At 47.7% G+C, this 23,139-nt stretch overlaps 1 protein-coding gene across 1 annotated transcript in view; it reads left to right on the forward strand.

Moving 5' to 3' along the window:
• LOC134928695 (acid-sensing ion channel 1C-like) overlaps nucleotides 1–23,139 on the forward strand; it is a 650,441-nt gene that overhangs the window by 515,652 nt on the left and 111,650 nt on the right. Inside the window, exons 7-8 of the mRNA XM_063924712.1 lie at nucleotides 9,453–9,544; nucleotides 9,868–9,947. Coding sequence (XP_063780782.1) covers nucleotides 9,453–9,544; nucleotides 9,868–9,947 — 172 coding nt within the window. The remainder of the gene's footprint in view (nucleotides 1–9,452; nucleotides 9,545–9,867; nucleotides 9,948–23,139) is intronic.

Here is a 23,139-nt window from a genome sequence, read left to right on the forward strand (position 1 = left end):
ACAAGGCCACCATCTTCCCCAACAATTGTATGCAAAGATGGATGGATATTTGAGCAGGTCAGAGAACCATGCGGACCATTTCCTAGAGTGTTCTCACTTTTTCCGCCACAGTATCCAGTAGCATTCCCAGGAGCAGGAGCCACTGAGATGGCTCCAGGTGGGGAGTTCTGTAAATTGAGGATCCACCCATGGTTTGACAGAAGCTGGATAGTGCGATCAATATGGAGCAATAGAAGCTCCCTGGATTCTGCCTTTATCAGGAGATCGTCAAGGTAAGGGACAATTTTGACCTCCTGGACTCGGAGCTGGATCATCATCTCCGCCATCACCTTTGTGAACATCCACGGGGCTGTAGACAGGCCAAGGGTAACGCCTGGAACTGGTAGTGATTGTTCAGCAGGGCACCCTCAGATGCCTGATGAGGAGGCCAAATCGGGATATGAAGATAGGCATCCTACATATCCAGGGAAAGCAGAAATTCCCATTCCTCCAGGCCTGCAATCACTGCTCGTAAAGATTCCATCTTGAACTTGAAAACCTTTATGTAAGGGTTACTGGCCCATCTGGTTTTGGCACTACGAACAGATTGAAGTAGTATCCTTGTCCTTGTTGTTGCAGTGGTACTGGAACAATACTTTGTGACTGTACCAACTTTTCGATGGCCAGCAGCAGCATAACACGCATATCCTCCAAAGCTGGTAAGCTTGAACTGAAAAATCGTTGGGGAGTAGCACCGTCGAACTCCAGCTTGTATCCATGAGAGATGAGATCTCTTACCCAGGCATCCTGGCAGGAACTGTCCCAGATGTGGCTGAAGTGATGCAACTGAGCTCCCACCTCGAGATTCCCGTCATGCTGAGCATTTAGTGGATGCTGAGCTGGTGTTCTGTTCCTGAGAGCCAGCAATTGCTGGTTTCTTAGGCTTACCTCTGGTGCCTCTAGCCACATTGGAGGCACCTCTGGCCCTAGATCAAAATCTGGAGGACTGAAAGGACTGAGTAGACTGCCCAGGGTAGGTCCTTCTAGCTGGTGGGGCCCCAGAGGGGAGAAACGTGGATTTCCCAGTAACCTTAGAGATCCACGTATCCAGTTCACCCCCAAAGAGCCATTTCCCTGAAAAGGGAAGAGACTCCACATTGCGCTTGGATTCTGCGTCTGCAACCCACTGACGCAACCACAAGGCCCTGCACGCAGATACTACCATAGCAGTGGTCCTCGCATTAATATTGCCAATCTCTTTGAGAGAGTAACACAGGACACATGCAGTCCTGAATGTGTTTTACGAGAGTCACCGTAGTAACCAGGGAATTATTCCCAGAGAGGCCCTCCTGTAGGTGAGTGCCCCATGTATGAATGGCATGTGTCATCCAGCAACCTGCTATGACCGGCCTTTGAGACATACCTGCAGCTGTGTAAATAGACTTCAGTGTGGTTTCTATTTTTCTATCCCGGGGTCCTTTATGGTAAAGGAGCTGGGGCAGGTAGTACCGCCTTCTTAGAGAGGCGAGAGACTGATACGTCCACAACTGGGGGTACTTCCCACTATTTCCTGCCTTCAGGAGCAAATGGGAAAGTGTGCAAAAACCATTTTGACTCATGGTATTTTTTATCTGGATTTTTCCAGGCTAACTTAAATAAGTAATCTAACTCTTTAGAATCAGGGAAAGTGACACTCAGTTTGTTTTGTGTGAGGATAAATGACTACTGAGTTGCAGCGTCCTCTAGAGGGAGCTTTAACACGTCCCGTATAGCCAGAATGAGGGGTTCAGTACCCTGTGTAGAAGAAGGGTCCACTTTCTCCCCATCCTCCTGTATTTATTCCTCAGAATCTGAGAGTAAGGCAGGTAATCTAAGTTTTTTGGACCTGTAGAGATGGGGTGATGGGGGACATCTGCCCTAGCAGCCAGGTCTGCAACAGCCTGTTGTATTTGCTGAGTTTTATGGGCATTTGCAATGACCTGAGATGACATATCAGATATCATATATCTGATTGCACCCAGCCAGGAAGGCTCATGACACTTCCCCACATCCTGCTCAGTGATTTGTGAGGACTGACTACATTGCTCACATGAAATGGAGCCACATGATAGAGGGGAGAATCTGGTGCTACACACACTGCACAACTTGTAATTTACCATGACTGCAGTAACAACACAGACAAGTATAATGCAAGCCTGCCCATACTCTATGTGAGGGGGAGACGGAGAGAAGGCACTGCACACCCCAGCTGTACAGCCCCAGTGAGGCTGGTAGCTGTTTTTACTCAGTGAAACACTGTAATAGTATGTTACACATAAATATATATTCCCCCTGGGACACAGACTGCGCACAATAGCGTCTCTCCCCGATATACACCCGGTACCAAGTTTCCAGCGTGTCCCTGCTTGTCTGGAGGAGCTGTGCGCACCTGCAGCTGCTGTGCAGAGGAAGGCGCCAAAATGCCGCTGAGCCCGCTCTGAGGAACCTCCGCCCCTCGCAATGGCGCCGGAGTGTCAGAAATATTTATACTGGCAAAATCACCCAAAACTGTAAAAACAACACATAAATGCAAGTTTTTCACTAACCGCTGCTAGTGTACACAGGGGGCTATAGCGGGTCCCGTACGCCTCCCCTGCGTGTCAGCCACACCTGGAACCGGATGTGTACTCACCACAGACGTCACCTTCAGGCAGTGTTAGGGGTGTGTGGCGTGCTGCGATTGTGACAGCCAAGGCGCAATGTCCCACTGTACGACAACCTCTCAGGACGGTGGTCCTGCAGTGGGGAAGACGCTCTGCACCTCGTAAGGCCAGTGACCGCCCCCCCTAACTCCCACGGTGCAGGTAGCTGTTGCTCAGACAGCATACCAAAAATATATAAAATGTAAAAAGAAATTGAAGAAAAGCTGTGGAGCTCAGAGTGCGCATCCTCTCCTGAGTGCAGTTTCTGCTACACTGCGTGTGGGAGGGGCATAGAGGGGAGGAGCCAGCACACCCAGTGGAAGAAATTTAAAGTGCACTGGCTCCTTTGGACCACGTCTATACCCCATCGTACTAATGTGTCCCCAATATCCCTTATGGATGGTAGAGAAATACCAAATATTTATTGTAGGATACACTGGGACAGTACTAGACCTAGTACTACAGAGACATAGATTGGGCGTGGCTGGATAGCAGGTAAATAGCTCCGAGTAATGCAGACACCTGGGGTGGATGTACTGATGAACATAACCAGAATCCAGGAACACAGCTGCATACACTGATATATGGTGCACACGAGTCCAGATACAAGGGAAACAGGAGGATCCCAGTGACTGGACACATGGAACTGACACACAGCCAGTATCAGTGCGAGAGCAGCAGTGTGTGACGGGCCCTGTGCATGGTGTGTGACCGGCCCTGTGCATGTGGAGAGACCGAGCCCTGTGCATGGTGTGTGACCGGCCCTGTGCATGGTGTGTGACCGGCCCTCTGCATGGTGTGTGACCGGGCCCTGTGCATGGGGAGAGACCGGCCCTGTGCATGGTGTGTGACCGGGCCCTGTGCATGGGGAGAGACCGGGCCCTGTGCATGGGGAGAGACCGGCCCTGTGCATGGTGTGTGACCGGGCCCTGTGCATGGGGAGAGACCGGGCCCTGTGCATGGGGAGAGACCGGCCCTGTGCATGGTGTGTGACCGGGCCCTGTGCATGGGCTATGATTCCAATTTTCTAGTTAGCATGGTTAGAGAGGCTGGTCTGGTGGATGTGCACGTTCGCCATTTCCCAGACCTCACAGGTTTCACCTATCATTGTGGTAGTCGTAGGTCTAGGATAGATAGGTTTTTTGTTAAGGAGTCCTCGAAAACTTTGCCTCCTGAGACAAAGCCAGTAGAGTTCTCCGATCACGTTTTTCTGTGTGTTGCTTTGAACGTCTCAGAAACCCCTCAGAAAGGGCGGGGCCTTTGGCGTTTGAATTCCGAGCTCCTAAAGGAGGAGGGAGTTAGACAGTCCTTTAGAGACTTTCTTCAACTACAGGAAACACTTCTGGAGGCTGGTTGGAGTAGGTCTGAGTGGTGGGAGGAGTGTAAAAAGAGGACTCGAAGGCTTTTTCAAAGGCTGGTAGCCAGGAAAAACTTGACAAAAAGATGTATCTACCAGAGCCTGAGAAAGAAACTGGATTTCTTGATCTCTGAGCGTGGAGATAGTGGGGAAATCTCCCGGGTGAAGGCTCAGATGAAGGAATATCAGTACGATCGCCTGGCTTCTTTGATTCTGGAGAGGGATTATGGAAAGTACCACTCGCCTGATCCCTACCAGAGTTGCAGAAAATCAGTTGATTTGAGGGAGGCCGGGGCCTGTTTGATGACCAGGGTACTCTTCATGAAGACAGGGAGGGTATTTTGGGAGTCATCAGGTCCTATTACTCCAGCCTTTTGTCTGAGCAGCCACTCATCAGAGAGAGGATGGATCAGTTTCTGAGGGAGACACCTGGGCTTAAGCAACTTGATCCTTCTTTTGACTCTTTGGGGAGTGATGTGACCGTGGAGGAGGTCAAGAAAGCCATAGACGGTTTGTTTATAAAAAAAATCTCCAGGCCCAGATGGGTTAACATCTGAATTTTTTAAAGCTTTTTCAGACATCTTGGCTCCTCATCTCATGGAGGTATTTAATGAAAGCCTGGGTAAGGGATCACTCCCTCCCTCTATGAGATCCTCTGCTCTCATATTATTGTCTAAAGGTAGGGACCCGGTGCGTGTTGAGAACTGGCGCCCCATCGCTCTTCTCAATACGGCCAGAAAGATTCTGGCAAAGGTACTTTTTAATCGGCTGATGGAAGTTTCCGGGCTGTTACTTTCTCCGTCTCAGCATTGCACTGTAAAAGGCCGAAGCACCTTTAGTGCTGTCCTTGGCATCCGGGAGGCTGTGGAGCAATGTCGTGCTGAAAAATGGGGCAAGTATTTGCTGGCATAGGATCAGTCCAAGGCTTTTGACCGAGTTAATCATCAGTACCTGTGGGCTGTGCTGTAGAGGTATGGTCTTCCAGCGAGGGTGGTAGATTGGCTACGTGTCATTTACAATCAGGCTGAGAGCTTCCCACTTGTCAATGGCTGGGTAGGCCCTGCTTTTGCGGTCGACTCGGGTGTCCGTCAGGGGTGTCCCCTGAGCCCCCTTCTATATGTATATGCAATTGATTCTTTTGTGCGGAGGATTGAGAGCGGTGCTGTGGCAGGGGTTCAGCTGGGCCCTGGGTTGCCGCTGAGGGTGGTGGACTACGCAGACGATGTTACTGTGGTCCTGTCATCTGTGGCAGAGGCACGTGGCATGGAACATCTTATCTGTGAGTACTCTGAGGCTTCGTGCTCCAGAATCAATCAGGATAAGTGTAAAGCTTTCTGGATAGGGGAGGAAGGTGATGAGTTTACCCTTCCGGATAGCCTCCCCCGCGCCAGTCCTGAGATAAAAATTCTAGGTATCAAATTTGGTCGTGGTGATTATGCCACTCAGAATTGGGAGAAGAGGCTGGAAGATGCTACCAGGAAGGTGCAGTCCTGGAGAAGGTGGCAACTTTCTCTCAGGGAGAGGGTTGACTTATGCAAAACCTATCTGATTCCGCTTTTTCTGTATGTCAGTTATGTGTGCTTCTTGCCACAGTCTTTGTGGACCAAGATGAATTCTTTATTCTTCCTGATGTTATGGGGGAATAGAATGAATCTGGTCAAGAGAGGGATCACCTACAGATCGAGGGAACAGGGGGGGGCTGAGTATGGTCAACCCTGTGGTGTTTTTTGCTACAACGTTTTTAAAACTGAATCTAGGGAGTTTGTTTCTAAGAACTCCCCCTCGATGGGTAGAGAGTTTTAGGGCCTGGGTGTTTCCCTTCCTCAGGTTATGAATGGATGGTGGCCAAGTAAAAACCTTTCGAGTCCGGCATGGCTACCTCCCGATCTACGTTATACTGTGCTTGAAGATGACGAGGCTTTGGGGGCTGGAGGTGGGTGAAGTCAAAAACTTCTCTAGAAGGGAGTTGGAAAGAAGAATTTTGCGGACTCACTTTTATGCTCCGCTGTCATTAAGGGACTGCCCAGGCAGTGTCTGCTCAGATGGGTTGTCTTTGATTAATTCTCAAAGAATCCCACTGAAGTTCAGAGATATTGCCTGGCTTTCCTTCCAAGGGAGGCTTTATGTGCGGGGTAACCTCAAGTGTCGAAGTGCCAATGATCGTGGCTGCCCACGTGAGGAATGTCTAGGGGAGGTGGAGACAATGGACCATTTCCTCCTTGAGTGTCCCTTCAATATAAAGGTTTACAGAGCGGTATCAAGGGCCTTACGCATCCCGTGCCTTTCGGGGCTTAGTTACCCTGAATGGGTTTATGGGGCGTTCAAAGGGTATAGAAGGTTTGATTTAACCACAGTTTTTATAGTTATTTTAGCAGTTAGGTTTCACACATGGGGTGCATGGTGTCAGGTTTCCCTTAGAGCGAAGGTCCTCTCCTGTGAGGAGGTGGTGGGAAATATTCTGCACGAGGTTAAGAGGATGATGGATATGGATAGGAAGAGGTTGGATGCTGTCGGGTGGTCCAGGCTCTGGCGCCACCTGAAACCCCCTTGAGTGGGTAGCAGTAGTCCTTTTCCTGTTCATCTTATGGCTTCCTATCCTTCACCTTCCTGTAGATTTTCTTTTTTCTGGTTTTTTAATTAAAGCGGTTTGCATGTAACTAAAAGACTTCATTCATCTTTTCATTGCTTATGGTTATGAGATGTGTTGTTCGAATACAGTAGGTTGTTTTTTGCTTAGATGTTAAGCAATATTGACATAGGCCCTCATTCCGAGTTGTTCGCTCGTTATTTTTTTTCGCATTGCAGCGATTTTCCGCTAATTGCGCATGCGCAATGTTCGCACTGCGACTGCGCCAAGTAAATTTGCTAAGAAGTTTGGTATTTTACTCACGGCATTACGAGGTGTTCTGGTGATCGTAGTGTGATTGACAGGAAGTGGGTGTTTCTGGGCGGAAACTGGCCGTTTTATGGGTGTGTGTGAAAAAACGCTACCGTTTCTGGGAAAAACGCGGGAGTGGCTGGAGAAACGGGGGAGTGTCTGGGCGAACGCTGGGTGTGTTTGTGACGTCAAACCAGGAACGAAACTGACTGAACTGATCGCAGTGGCAGAGTAAGTCCCGAGCTACTCAGAAACTGCTAAGAAATTTCTATTCGCAATTTTGAGAATCTTTCGTTCGCAATTTTGATAAGCTAAGATTCACTCCCAGTAGGCGGCGGCTTAGCGTGTGCAATACTGCTAAAAGCAGCTTGCGAGCGAACAACTCGGAATGAGGGCCATTGCGTATAGTTATACAAGCTTTGTTGCTTTTTGGTTTGGATTATTGGGCAACAATTCAGTGTATATTGTATGTCCTATTTTTATGAGTTTTACCATATTTATGTAATGTATGTTGCAATTTTTCTTAATAAAAGATAGCAGTATATACATGTGCGCATTATACACAGGTGCAGCAGTATATACATGTGGGCATTATACACAGGTGCAGCAGTATATACATGTGGGCATTATACACAGGTGCAGCAGTATATACATGTGCGCATTATACACAGGTGCAGCAGTATATACATGTGGGCATTATACACAGGTGCAGCAGTATATACATGTGGGCATTGTAAACAGGTGCAGCGGTATATACATGTGGGCATTATACACAGGGGCAGCAGTATATACATGTGGGCATTGTAAACAGGTGCAGCAGTATATACATGTGGGTATTATACACAGTTGCAGCGGTATATACATGTGGGCATTTTACACAGGTGCAGCGGTATATACATGTGGGTATTATACACAGTTGCAGCGGTATATACATGTGGGCATTATACACAGATACAGCGGTATATACAAGTGAGCATTATACACAGATGCCACGGTATATACAAGTGGGCATTATACACAGGTGCCACGGTATATACATGTGGGCATTATACACAGGTGCAGCGGTATATACATGTGGGCATTATACACAGGTGCCACGGTATATACATGTGGGGATTATACACAGGTGCAGCGGTATATACATGTGGGTATTATACACAGGTGCAGTGGTAAATATATAGCGGAAAAGACAGGTATGGGGGATGTACTGACTTTGTACTCGAGAATTTTGACTAATAATTAAAATAATAGAAAGAAGATCTTTATAACAAATTCTTTGTGTTTTTCATATAATTTATATAGTCAAAACTCTGGCATATACTGGGGTATGACAAGAAAGGCTCTGCCTCACCTCACCATGCGTCACTGATACATAGCACATGGCTGACTATCCTAGGTCATGGATGACCAGCTCTACCTCACGGATATATGTAGCACATGGTTCATTATTCTAGCTCATGGATGACTATATGTACTACATAGCTGGCTTTATTAGCTCACCGATGACCAACCTTGGATGCCAGAGCTTAGCTCACAGATTAATATACTGTATGTAGCACATGGCTGACTATCCTGTGTCACAGATGACCAGCCCTATCTCATGGATATATGTAGCACATGGCTGACTATCCTAGGTCATGGATGACCAGCCCTTCCTCACAGATATATGTAGTACATGGCTGACTATCCTACTGTAGGTCACAGATGACCAGCCCTACCTCCCGGATATATGTAGCACATGGCTGACTATCCTAGGTTGTGGATGACCAGCCTTACCTCAGGGATATTTGTAGTACATGGCTGACTATCCTAGGTCACGGATGATCAGCCCTACCTCACGGATATATATAGCACATGGCTGACTATCTTAGGTCATAGATGACCAGCCCCACCTCACGGATATATGTAGCACATGGCTGACTATCTTAGGTCACAGATGACCAGCCCTACCTCCCGGATATATGTAGCACATGGCTGACTATCCTAGGTCAGAGATGACCAGCCCTACCTCCCGGATATATGTAGCACATGACTGACTATCCTAGGTCACAGATGACCAACCCTACCTCACGGATATATGTAGCACATGGCTGACTATCCTAGGTCACAGATGACCAGCCCCACCTCACGGATATATGTAGCACATGGCTGACTATCCTAGGTCAGAGATGACCAGCCCTACCTCACGGATATATGTAGCACATGGCTGACTATCCTAGGTCAGAGATGACCAGCCTAACCTCACAGATATATATGTAGCACATGGCTGACTATCCTAGGTCACAGATGACCAGCCCCACCTCACGGATATATGTAGCACATGGCTGACTATCCTAGGTCACAGATGACCAACCCTACCTCACGGATATATGTAGCACATGGCTGACTATCCTAGGTCACAGATGACCAGCCCCACCTCACGGATATATGTAGCACATGGCTGACTATCCTAGGTCAGAGATGACCAGCCCTACCTCACGGATATATGTAGCACATGGCTGACTATCCTAGGTCACAGGAGACCGTCACTAACTTTGAATGATTGTGTCTTTTTCAGGGACAATATTTTGGTTTTGGACATTTTCTTTGAAGCTCTGAACTATGAGACGATTGAGCAGAAGGCAGCTTATGAAGTGGCAGGGTTGCTGGGTAAGTGAAAGCTTGGTCCTTCTGCACAAACACATTTTGTGATCCCAAATTGTTGCGGAAACATGCATTAATAATTTATTATATATGAAGTGGGCACTGGCGGCTCAAGAGGACGGGCTGCAGTCCAGTTCAAATTGGGGAGCAGCACCAACTACCACCATCTGTCATCCTGAACTGACTCACTGGCAGCTGGTGCGGCTCCCCTATTGGAACTTTGGACTGCACTGTAGCCCCATCTCTGGAGCTGCCACTGGAAGTGGCCATGGAATGGGAGTGGCTGATTGGGTGCTCACTTGATAAAATGAAATTGTGTCTCTATCCAGGTGACATTGGAGGTCAGATGGGGCTCTTTATCGGGGCCAGTATTCTCACTATCATGGAGATCTTCGATTATCTGTACGAGGTAAGACCTTAATGACTGGGAAGGGCAGATTGGGAGTCCTACTAGATGGAAGACTCTGCCTGTTCCACACATATCAGTGATATAAATATATATATATATATACTCAGCAATATCTATCATGATTGGATTAGCCATAAATACACAATATGGCTGTTTAATAATTATACTAGAGAGCTATTCTCACAAATCACTAGTATAAAATCTGTATTTTTTTATAGAAAACAATGAGCTGATGTGTTTATAGAGTGGATCGATCTACTTTCTTTGCGTAACAGGATTTTTGCTCTGTCTCCCCCACGTATAGTTGTATGCACATGATCAATTATAATAGCTCTTAATGATGCAATACTATGCCTCACCTGTTTCCAGCACCTGTTTAATGGCGCTCTGTGTAGAGCCATACGTTCTCTAAATTGCCTTTGAGTTTTTCCCACATATGATAACCCACGTGGGCAAATGAACATATAGATTATAATGGTAGATGTACATGTTACAGGGTGATTGATTTTTATTGGTCTACCCAGATGTGAGTGGCCACAAGTTTGTCCTGTAAATAAGGTATCACAAGTCACACAACCTGAACACCTGTCAGATCTATAATATCTCATTTACCTATCTGATCCCTTCTATTTCTGCCTCTTTTATAGCTGGGTAATAAGCTGGTAGATCCTTCTCAGTATTCATTATTGCCCACCAATGTTTTACTCTCTTAGGGGGTAATTCCAAGTTGATCGCAGCAGGAATTTTGTTAGCAGTTGGGCAAAACCATGTGCACTGCAGGGGGGGCAGATGTAACATGTGCAGAGAGAGTTAGATTTGGGTGGGGTGTGTTCAATCTGCAATTTAATTTGCAGTGTAAAAATAAAGCAGGCAGTATTTACCCTGCACAGAAACAAAATAACCCACCCAAATCTAACTCTTTCTGCAAATGTTATATCTCCCCTCCCCCCCCCCCCCCCCCCCCGCAGTGCACATGGGCCCTCATTCCGAGTTGTTCGCTCGCTTGTTTTTTCACACACACCCATAAAACGGCCAGTTTCCACCCAGAAACACCCACTTCCTGTCACCAAAAAAGAAATACAGATAGAGTGCGCTGTCAAGGGCAGCCTGTACAGGGAAGGTCAATTCCCTTAATTATGTGGAAAAAGAGAAAAGTAGGTACTGACGCTGGCATCAGACAACTGAATCAACAGATAAAATGGAGATGATTACTTTTAATAAACATTCATAAAAGGAGATTCTCCTATTCCTCCAAAATAAAAACAATTGCTTAGAACACAATAAGAAAAATTATTTTTAGAATACCACAAATGACCCTTCCAAACACAATGTCCACAATCCCTGGCTAGGACGTTATTCCACAGTTGCCCACAAGTTCAATAGGGTGTAAATGTATTTCTCTGACGTCCTAGTGGATGCTGGGGACTCCGTAAGGACCATGGGGAATAGACGGCTCCGCAGGAGACTGGGCACATCTAAAGAAAGATTTAGGACTATCTGGTGTGCACTGGCTCCTCCCCCTATGACCCTCCTCCAAGCCTCAGTTAGATTTCTGTGCCCGGCTGAGCTGGATGCACACTAGGGGCTCTCCTGAGCTCCTAGAAGAAAGTATAGTTTAGGTTTTTTATTTTACAGTGAGATCTGCTGGCAACAGGCTCACTGCATCGAGGGACTAAGGGGAGAAGAAGCGAACCTACCTAAGTGGTGGTAGCTTGGGCTTCTTAGGCTACTGGACACCATTAGCTCCAGAGGGATCGAACACAGGACCCGACCTTGTCGTCCGTTCCCGGAGCCGCGCCGCCGTCCCCCTTACAGAGCCAGAAGCAAGAAGGTGGTCCGGAAAATCGGCGGCTGAAGACTTCTGTCTTCTCCAAGGTAGCGCACAGCACTGCAGCTGTGCGCCATTGCTCCTCATGCACACCACACACTTCGGTCACTGATGGGTGCAGGGCGCTGGGGGGGGGGGGCGCCCTGAGCAGCAATACTGACACCTTGGCTGGCAAACTGGCACCATATATAGCCCCAGAGGCTATATAGGTGCTTTTTAACCCCTGCCAGAATCCATAAAAATGCGGGAGAAAGTCCGCGAAAAAGGGGCGGAGCTATCTCCTTCAGCACACTGGCGCCATTTTTCCCTCACAGCTCCGTTGGAGGGAAGCTCCCTGGCTCTCCCCTGCAGTTAATACACTACAGAAAGGGTTAAAAAGAGAGGGGGGGCACAATTTAGGCGCAGTATACAATATATATAGGCAGCTATAAGGGAAAACACTCTTATATGTGATATCCCTGTGATATATAGCGCCCTGGTGTGTGCTGGCATACTCTCCCTCTGTCTCCCCAAAGGGCTTTGTGGGGTCCTGTCCTCTGTCAGAGCATTCCCTGTGTGTGTGCTAGGTGTCGGTACGGCTGTGTTGACATGTATGAGGAGGATAATGATGTGGAGGCGGAGCGAATGCCTGTAAATGTGATGTCACCCCCTGCGGGATCGACACCGGTGTGGTTGGACTTATGGAAGGATTACGTGAAAGTGTCAACTCCTTACACAAAAGGTCGACGACACAGAACAGCCGGCTACTCAGCTTGTGCCTGTTCCAGCGTCTCAAATGTCATGGGGGGCTCTAAAAACGCCCGCTACCTCAGATGGCAGAAACAGATGTCGACACGGATACCGACTCCAGTGTCGACGACGATGAGACTAGTGTACCCTCCAAATAGGTCCACCCGTTACATGATTGAGGCAATGAAAAATGTATTACACATTTATGATAATACCCCAGGTACCACATAAAAGGGTATTATGTTTGGTGAGAGAAAACTACCAGTAGTTTTTCCTGCATTTGAGAAATTAAATGAGGTGTGTGAGGAAGCGTGGTCTTCCCCCGGTAAGAAATTGATAATTTCTAAATGGTAATTGGCAGCGTACCCTTTCCCGCCAGAGGATAGGTCACGTTGGGAAACACCCCATAGGGTAGATACAGCGCTTACACGCTTATCAGAAAAGGTGGCACTACCGTCTCCGGATACGGCCGCCCTGAAGGAACCTGCTGATAAAAAGCAGGGGGTTACCCTGAAAGATATAGTCACACACTCGGGCATTATATTGCGACCAGCCATTGCTTCGGCATGGATGTGCAGTGCTCCCGCTGCGTGGTCAGATTCCCTGTCGGAAAATTACTATGGATAGGGACAATATTTTGCTGACAATAGAGCATATAAAAGACCTGGTCTTATACATGCGTGATGCACAGAGGGATATTTGCCGGCTGGCATCAAAAATAAGCGCTAGGTCCATTGCCGCCAGACGGGGGTTATGGACTCGGCAATGGTCAGGCGATGCCGACTCGAATCGGCACATGGAAGTTTTGCCCTTTAAGGGGGTAAAACTGTTTGGGGATGGTCTTTCAGACCTCGTTTCCACAGCTATTGCTGGGAAATCGACTTTTTTGCCACAGGCTACCCCACAACAAAAGAAAGCACCGTATCATCAAGTACAGTCCTTTCGGCCCCAGAAAAGCAAGAGGGCTAGAGGCTCATCCTTTCTGCCGAGAGGCAAAGGTAGAGGAAAAAGCTGCAGCACACAGCTAGTTCCCAAGAGCAGAAGTCCTCCCTGCGTCCGGTAAGTCCACAGCATGCCGCTGGGGCTGCTCAGGCGGACCCGGGTACGGTGGGGGCCCGTCTCAGAAATTTCAGCGCCCAGTGTGCTCTCTCACATGGATCCCTGGGTCCTTTAAGAAGTATCTCAGGGGTACAGGCTGGAGTTCGAGACGTCCTTCCCCCCGCCGTTTCCTAAAATCTGCCTTACCGGCACCTCCCTCTGCCAGGGAGGCGGTGTTGGTGGCTATTCAACACTATAATCACAACAAGTGATTGTCAAGGTGCCCCTCCTTCAGCAAGGAAGGGGTTACAATTCCACAATGGTTGTGGTACCGAAACAGAACGGTTCGGTGAGACCCATCTTAAAATTAAAATACTTGAACTTTTATATCAGAAGATTCAAGTTCAAGATGGAATCGCTCAGGGCGGTTATTACGAGCCTGGACGAGGGGGATTACAGGGTCTCCCTGGACATCAAGGATGCGTACCTGCATGTCCCCATTTACCCTCCTCACCAGGAGTACCTCAGATGTGTGGTACAGGACTGTCACTATCAGTTCCAGACGCTGCCGTTGGAGTTGTCCACGGCACCGAAGGTCTTTACCAAGGTAATGGCCGAAATGATGATACTCCTTCGCACGAAGGAAGTTTTTATTATCCTGTACTTGGACGATCTCCTGATAAAGGCGAGGTCCAAAGAACAGTTGGTAGTGGGGGTAGCACTCTCTCGGGAAGTGCTACAACAGCACGACTGGATTATCAATATTCCAAAGTCACAGCTGGTCCCGACGACACGTCTTCTGTTCCTGGGAATGATTCTGGACACAGACCAGAAAAGAGTGTTTCTTCCAGTGGAAGCACACGAGTCCTGGAAAAAATGGTAGCTTCGTACGAAGCATAATTCCATTCGGAAGGTTCCACGTAAGGACATTCCAGTGGGACCTGTGGGACAAATGGTCCGGGTCCCATCTACAGATACAACAGCGGATAACCCTGTCGGCAAGAAACAGGTTGTCGCTGCTGTGGTGGCTGCAGAGGGCTCATCTACTAGAGGGCCGCAGATTCGGAATACAGGACTGGGTCCTGGTGACCACGGAGGCCAGCCTTCGGGGCTGGGGTGCAGTCACACAGGGAAGAAATTTCCAAGGAGATTTCGCTTCACATAAATATTCTGGAGCTAAGGGCCATTTACAATGCCCTATGCCAAGCAAGGCCCCTGCTTCAGAACCAGCCGGTACTGATCCAATCAGACAATATCACGGCGGTCGCCCATGTAAACAGACAGGGCGGCACAAGAAGCAGGATGGCGATGGCAGAAGCCACAAGGATTCTCCGATGGGCAACCTACACCCGGGAGAATGGGGACTTCTTCCAGAAGTTTTCCAAATGCGGGTAAACCGTTGGGAATGACCACGGGTGGACATGATGGCGTCCCGCCTCAACAAAAAGTTGAAAAGATATTGCGCCAGGTCAAGGGACCCTCAGGCGATCGCTGTGGACGCTCTAGTGACACCGTGGGTGTACCAGTCGTTTTATGTGTTTCCTCCTCTACCTCTCATACCCAAGGTACTGAGAATAATAAGAATGCGAGGAGTGAAAACCATACTCGTGGTTCCGGATTGGCCAAGAAGAGCTTGGTACCCGGAACTTCAAGAGATGCTGGCAGAGGACCCTTGGCCTCTGCCGCTCAGACAAGACCTGCTGCAGCAGGGACCCTGTCTGTTCCAAGACTTACCGCGGCTGCGTTGGACGGCATGGCGGTTGAACACCGGATCCTAAAGGAAAAGGGTATTCCGGAGGAAGTCATCCCTACCCTGATCAAAGCCAGGAAGGTTGTCACCGCAAGACATTATTACCGCATTTGGCGGAAATATGTTGCTTGGTGTGAGGCCATGAAGGCCCCGAAGGAGGAATTTCAACTGGGTCGATTCCTACACTTCCTGCAAGCAGGGGTGACGTTGGGCCTCAAATTGGGGTCCATCAAGGTCCAGATTTCGGCTCTGTCGAATTTTCTTCCAGAAAGAACTGGCTTCACTGACTGAAGTTCAGACTTTTGTCAAAGGAGTTCTGCATATTCAGCCTCCTTTTGTGCCCCCAGTGGCACCTTGGGATCTCAATGTGGTTTTGGCATTCCTGAAATCACATTGGTTCGAACCACTTAAGACTGTGGAATTAAAATATCTCACGTGGAAAGTGGTCGTACTGTTGGCCCTGGCTTCGGCCAGGCGGGTTTCAGAATTGGCGGCTTTGTCTTAAAAAAGCCTTTATCTGATTTTCCAGATGGATGGGGCAGAATTGAGGACTCGTCCTCAGTTTCTCCCGAAGGTGGTCTCAGCTTTTCACTTGAACCAACCTATTGTGGTGCCTGCGGCTACTAGGGACTTGGAGGATTCCAAGTTGCTGGACGTAGTCAGGGCCCTGAAAATTTATGTTTCCAGGACGGCTGGAGTCAGAAAAACTGACTCGCTGTTGATCCTGTATGCACCCAACAAGCTGGGTGCTCCTGCTTCTAAGCAGTCTATTGCGCGCTGGATTTGTAGCACTATTCAGCTGGCACATTCTGCGGTAGGATTTCCGCAGCCTAAATCAATAAAAGCCCATTCCACAAGGAAGGTGGGCTCATCTTGGGCGGCTGCCCGAGGGGTCTCGGCTTTACAACTTTGCCGAGCAGCTACTTGGTCAGGGGCAAACACGTTTGCTAAATTCTACAAATTTGATTCCCTGGCTGAGGAGGACCTGGAGTTCTCTCATTCGGTGCTGCAGAGTCATCCGCACTCTCCCGCCCGTTTGGGAGCTTTGGTATAATCCCCATGGTCCTTACGGAGTCCCCAGCATCCACTAGGACGTCAGAGAAAATAAGATTTTACTCACCGGTAAATCTATTTCTCGTAGTCCGTAGTGGATGCTGGGCGCCCATCCCAAGTGCGGATTGTCTGCAATACTTGTACATAGTTATTGTTACAAAAATCGGGTTTTGTTGTGAGCCATCTCTTCAGAGGCTCCAATTGTTATCATACTGTTAACCGGGGTTCCTATCACGTGTTATATGGTGTGATTGGTGTGGCTGGTATGAGTCTTACTCGGGATTCAAAAATCCTTCCTTATTGTGTCAGCTCTTCCGGGCACAGTTCCTAACTGAGGCTTGGAGGAGGGTCATAGGGGGAGGAGCCAGTGCACACCAGATAGTCCTAAATCTTTCTTTAGATGTGCCCAGTCTCCTGCGGAGCCGTCTATTCCCCATGGTCCTTACGGAGTCCCCAGCATCCACTACGGACTACGAGAAATAGATTTACCGGTGAGTAAAATCTTATTTTTACCAGACTTGTTTCCGGATAAAGTCCCCTAGGTATCCTGTGCAAATAGAAACCAAATGGCAAATGGGGATGAGTTTGGGTCTGTGAGAACTTGTGTAGGAACTTGATCCAGTGGAAGCTGATAGGTCCAAATATCGCCAGGAGGTGGATGGGGGTTCTGGTACTTGTGGTTCTACGGATAAAACTAACGCGTTTCGCTGGTCTAATGGGTGCCAGCTTCCTCAGGAGCATCAGGTGCTATTCATTATCCTCACCTGTGTATGGTAACTTGCATTCTGCATTGTGCAATGGCATCTGGCACTTAATACAACCACTTCATATGTGTTTCAAGTTGTCTCCTGCTTAACGTTGCTTGGGTGTGGGAGTGATCACCATCTGATTGCTATACTAGTTTCCAGACTAGTTCATTGCCTGTTTCATTGCCTAATTACTGCACTGGTTTCCAGACCAGCTAAATACCTGTGACTGCTTATTCATCGTTGAATGCGGTGATCTCAGGTCTGGAGGAGGGGGAATTCCTATTATCTCTGGATATCAAGGATGCGTACATCACATTCCGATCTGGCCGCCTCATCAGGCTTATGTACGGTTTGCGCTGCAGGACTGTCACCACCAGTTCCAGGCCCTGCCTTTTGGCCTCTCCACGGCACTGAGGGTGTTCACCAAAGTGATGGCAGAGATGATGTTTCTCCTCCGCAAACAGGGAGTGAACATAATTCCGTACCTGGATGATCTTCTGATAAAGGCACCGTTCAGGGAGTGGTTGTTGGACATCATTGGCCTCTCAACCAGACTACTCCTGGATCACGGGTGGATTCTGAACCTTCCAAAATCTCACCTAGAGCCAACACGGAAGCTTCCATTCCTGGGAATGATACTGGACACAGAGTCGCATAAAGCATTCCTTCCGTTGGAAAAGGCATTGGTAATCCAGTCGATGGTTCGGCCTGTCCTGAAGCCAACCCGAATCTCGGTGCATCTGTGCATTTGCCTTCTGGGGAAAATGGTGGCCTCTTATGATGCGCTTCAGTACGGAAGGTTTCATGCGAGGCCCTTCCAGCTGAATCTGCCGGACAAATGGTCCGGATCGCATCTACACATGCACCAGAGGATTTGTCTGTCACCGAAAGCCAGGATCTCTCTCCTGTGGTGGCTTCAGACTTCTCACCTCATCGAGGGTTGGAGGTTCGGGATTCAAAATTGGATTCTGCTAACCACAGACGCATGCCTCAGAGGTTGGGGAGCAGTCATCCAGGGGGTGCAGTTTCAGGGAAGATGGTCAAGTCAGGAAGTCGTTCTTCCAATAAACATCCTGGAACTCAGGGCTATATACAACGCCCTTCTGCAGGCCTCATCTCTCCTCCAGAATCAGGCCATTCAGGTCCAGTCAGACAATGTGACGGCAGTGACGTACATAAACCACTACTTTCTATAATATAGATAGATATAGAGAGCGCATATATTTAAAATTACACAATTTATTTCTACATATAAAATCAATTATATATTGACAAGTAGAAAATAACTGCACTGTTAGGTGTCCACTTAGTGGTTAATAATGTTCAAATATATTGCACACAGGGAAAGTGCTTTTGTAATCCCATTTTGGATGCAGTTAGTATATTAAAATACTTCAAAGGAGATTGTAGTTTCCACCTGGTTAACGGTTGCGTAATATTTCTTGCACAAGAGTATGACCACATAAAATCCCATTAATCCTCACTCAGTGAGTTTGCACAGGGTTCTTTATAGTATTGTTGTTTCAGCCCAGAGGTAAATTTGGAATGATAAGCAGAGCCGCAAAGTCAGAAGTATCAATAATTCTCCACTGGGCGGAAAAACACGCCGTGGCATTGTCAGCGGCTTTCATTCCAGGAGTAGACAACTGGGAAGCAGACTTCCTCAGCAGACACGATCTACACCCGGGGAAGTGGGGCCTTCACCCGGTGGCATTCCGGTGGTTGACACATTGGTGGGGATATCCACAAATCGATATGATGGCCTCTTGACTCAACAAGAAGCTCAAGCGGTATTGTTCCAGGTCGAGGGACCCACAAGCAGTGGAGGTAGACGCTCTGACAACTCCGTGGGTCTATCAGCTGGTATACGTGTTTCCTCCACTTCTGCTGATCCCAAGAATTCTAAAAAGGGAAAAGGTTCAAGCAATCCTCATTGCTCCGGACTGGCCACGAAGGGCCTGGTATGCGGATCTTCTCAAGATGCTGCTCGAAGATCTGTGGTCTCCTGCCTCTTTGCAAGGATCTTCTGTAACAGGGCTCGTTCATCTATCAAGACTTACTGCGGCTATGTTTAACGGCATGGAAGTTGAATGGCTGATTCTGGCCAGGAGAGGGATTCCTTCCAAGGACATCCCGACTATGATCCAAGCCAGGAAGGGGGTAACGTCTAAACATTACCACCTTATTTGGAAGACATATGTCTCTTGGTGTGAGAGCAGACAGTATTCTGTGGTGGAATTTCATCTGGGACGTTTCCTGCTTTTTCTGCAGTCGGGAGCGGATGTGGGCCTACGTCTAGGTTCCATAAAAGTGCAGATTTCGGCCTTGTCTATTTTCTTTCAGAAACAATCGACTTCCCTCCCAGACGGCCAGACGTTTTTGAAGGGTGTTCTGCACATCCAACCTCCCTTTGTGCCTCCTACGGCACCTTGGGATCTCAATTTGGTGCTGCAGTTCCTCCAATCGGACTGGTTTGAACCATTACAGGAGTTTGACGTAAAGTACCTTACGTGGAAGACCGTCACACTGTTGGCCTTGGCTTCAGCAAGACATGTGTCGGAGCTAGGGGCGTTGTCTCACAAGAGCCCCAACCTAATTTTCCATGAGTACAGAGCTGAACTCAGAACTCGTCAGCAATTTCTTCCTAAGGTGGTGTCCGCATTTCACATCAACCAACCTATTGTGGTTCCGGCTGTTACAGATGACTCTGCTACTTCAAAGTCTTTGGATGTTGTATGGGTTTTGAAGGTCTATATGAAGAGAACAGCTCGCCACAGAAAATCGGACTCACTGTTCGTTCTTTATGATCCCAATAAAATTGGGTGTCCTGCTTCGAAGCAGTCCACTGCACGCTGGATCAGGCTCACTATCTAGCATGCTTATTCCACTGCAGGTTTGCCGATTCCAAAATCTGTACAAGCCCACTCTACTAATAATAATTAATAATAATAATTTTATTTATATAGCGCTCTTTCTCCAATAGGACTCAAGGCGCTTAACCGATACATAGCATAATATAGTACAGAAAATAATGAAGTACATTTTCATAAAATACAGAAGCATGAAGATACTAAAGGGACATTATGGAAATGCTTGAGTAAACAGGAAAGTCTTGAGTCTACTTTTGAAAGGTTCTATAGTTGGGGCCTCTCACACTGGGTGGGGAAGTGAGTTTCATAGAGTCGGAGCCGCATAACTAAAAGCTCGATCCCCAGATGAGTTACGGGAGATTCTAGGTACTGCTAAAACTCCTTCATCTACAGATCGCAGTAATCAAGCGGGTCTGAAGCTGCTTCAGGTACCTTGGGCCCTGGTCATGTAATGCTTTGAAACTGAGTAAGCCAATCTTGAAGATGATTCGCCATCTTACAGGCAGCCAGTGAAGGGAGTAGAGGATGGGTGTTATGTGGCTAGGACAGGGCTGGTTGGCTAGCAGCCTGACAGCTGTGTTTTGCACCAGCTTTAAGCATTGCAATTCTTTTGCTGGGAGACCAAGGTAGAGGGCATTATAGTAGTCTAATCGAGATGATACAAATGCATGTATGACTTTTGGCAGATCATCTGAGAGAATTAAGTGCTTGATTCTGGCTATGTTCCTCAGGTGAAAGAATGAGGATTTGATTGTGGCTGATATCTGATGTTTAAGTGTCAAGCCACCATCCAGGACAACGCCAAGATTCCGCACACGATCAGTGGTCTGTATTTCTGAATCCCCGAGTTTAAGTCCAGTTGGTTGGCTATGCTGCAGTCTTGTCCTTTGATGTTGCAGTCGTATCATAAGGACCTCTGTTTTATCTTGGTTCAGTCACAGCCAACTGGCACTCATCCACTCCTGGAGCTCAGCTAGATAGCCATTTAGGGTTGTTATTAGGTTATCAGTGCCCGGAGCAAAGGACAAGTACAGTTGTGTATCATCTGCATAGCAGTGGTAGACCAGGCCATGGCGCCTGATTATTTCACCCAACGGGAGCATGTATACTGCAAAAATCATGGGGGATAGTATAGAACCTTGTGGGACACCACATGGCAATGGCACTTATGGTGATGAGTATACTCCAGACGATACTCTCTGTGACCTGCCTGTGAGAAATGATTTGAACCAGCTTAGGACTGTGCCATCCAGACCACAGAAATGTATCAGTCGCTCAATCAGAAGCCCATGGTCCACGGTATCAAATGCTGCAGAGAGATCCAGAAGGATTAATATTATTATTTTATTTATTATTATTATTTTATTTATTATTTATAATATTGAACAGTCACCTCTGTCTCTTGCCATCAGAAGATCATTTAACACACACACCAGGGCTGTTTTAGTGCTATGTCTTCTCCTGAATCCTGATTGGAATGGATCATAGATATCATGGGTTGTCAGGCATGTTTCCAGTTGATTTGCAACCACTTTCTCAATAACCTTCCCTAGGAAAGGAAAGTTTGATACCGGTCTGTAGTTGGTCATGCAGTCGGGATCTAAATTACGTTTTTTAAGAAGCGGTCTAACAATTGCTTCCTTTAGGGGTCCAGGAAAAATGCCTGTCTGCAAAGAGCATTGAACAATTTTTGCAAAGACAGGACCAATTATATCCATACAACCTATTATTATTATTATTATCCTTTATTTATATGGCCCCACAAGGGTTCCGCAGCGCCCAATTACAGAGTACATAAACTAATAATCAAGCAGGAAAACAGCAACTTACAGTTGATGACAGTATAGGACAAGTACAGGGTAAATAAACATAGCTACATCAGCAGATGACACTGGAATAAGTATCAGGTGGCAGAAGACTGCTGTATTTGGTGCAGTTGAAGATTATTAAAGTAAGAAAGGATAAGCACATGAGGGAAGAGGGCCCTGCTCGTGAGAGCTTACATTCTAAAGGGGAGGGATAGACAGACAGGGGTGACACAGATGGGGTACATAGAGAGAGTAGAACAGAGGGTTAGGATGAGATTTGGCTTGGTTTGGTGAAGAAGTGGGTCTTGAGAGCCCGTTTGAAGTTTTGTGGAGAGTCTGAGGGGGAGAGGTAGGGAATTCCAGAGAAGTGGTGCAGCACATGAAAAATCTTGGAGGTAGGAGTGGGAGGAAGTTATCCGTAGGCAGGAGAGTCGGCATGCATTAGCAGAGCGAAGAGGACGGGTGGGAGTGTAAAGGGAGATAAGGTCAGAGATGTAGATGGGAGAGGAGTGGGTGAGGGCTTTGTAAGCGAGTGTGAGAAGCTTGAAATGGATTCTGCAAGAGAAGGGGAGCCAGTGAAGGTCTAGTAAGAGAGGAGAGGTAGACGTAGTGCATTTGGTGAGGAAGATGAGCCGGGCAGCAGCATTGAGGATAGATTGGAGTGGAGAGAGGTGTTTGTCAGGAATGCCAGTCAGGAGGAGATTACAGTAGTCCAGTCTGGAGATGACCAGTGAGTGGATAAGAGAATTAGTAGCATCCTGGGTCAGAAAGGGTCTGATCCTGGAAATATTTTTTTGATGAAAATGGCAGGTTTGTGAGAGGTGCTGAATGTGTGGTTTGAAGGAGAGGGAGGAGTCGAGGATTACTCGAAGACAGCGCACTTGGGGGCTAGAGGAGATAGTAGTGCCATCAATAGATAATGAGATTGTAGGAGGTGAGGTTATGAGGGAGGGAAGATGATCAGCTCGATCTTAGACATGTTAAGTTTAAGAAAGCGCTGGGACATCCAGGAAGAGGTAGCAGAGAGACAGTTGGAGATACAAGTGAGGAGAGCAGGGGAGAGGTCTGGAGAGGAAAGATAGATTTGGGTGTCATCAGCATAGAGATGATATTGGAAACCAAAAGAACTAATGAGCTTACCTAGTGAGGACGTATAGAGAGAGCAGAGAAGAGGACCAAGGACAGAACCTTGGGGTACCCCTACACTTAGTGGAAGTGAAGGGGAGGGGGAGTCATGAGAGGAGACAGAGAATGAACGGTCAGAAAGGTAGGAGGACAGCCAAGAGAGGGCAGTGTCACGCAGACCAATGGAGTGAAGGATTTGCAGTACGAGAGGATGGTCCACCGTGTCAAAAGCAGCAGAGAGA

The sequence above is a fragment of the Pseudophryne corroboree genome, chromosome 5 (assembly GCF_028390025.1).
Source record: "Pseudophryne corroboree isolate aPseCor3 chromosome 5, aPseCor3.hap2, whole genome shotgun sequence".
In the NCBI taxonomy this organism is placed as follows: Eukaryota; Metazoa; Chordata; class Amphibia; order Anura; family Myobatrachidae; genus Pseudophryne; species Pseudophryne corroboree.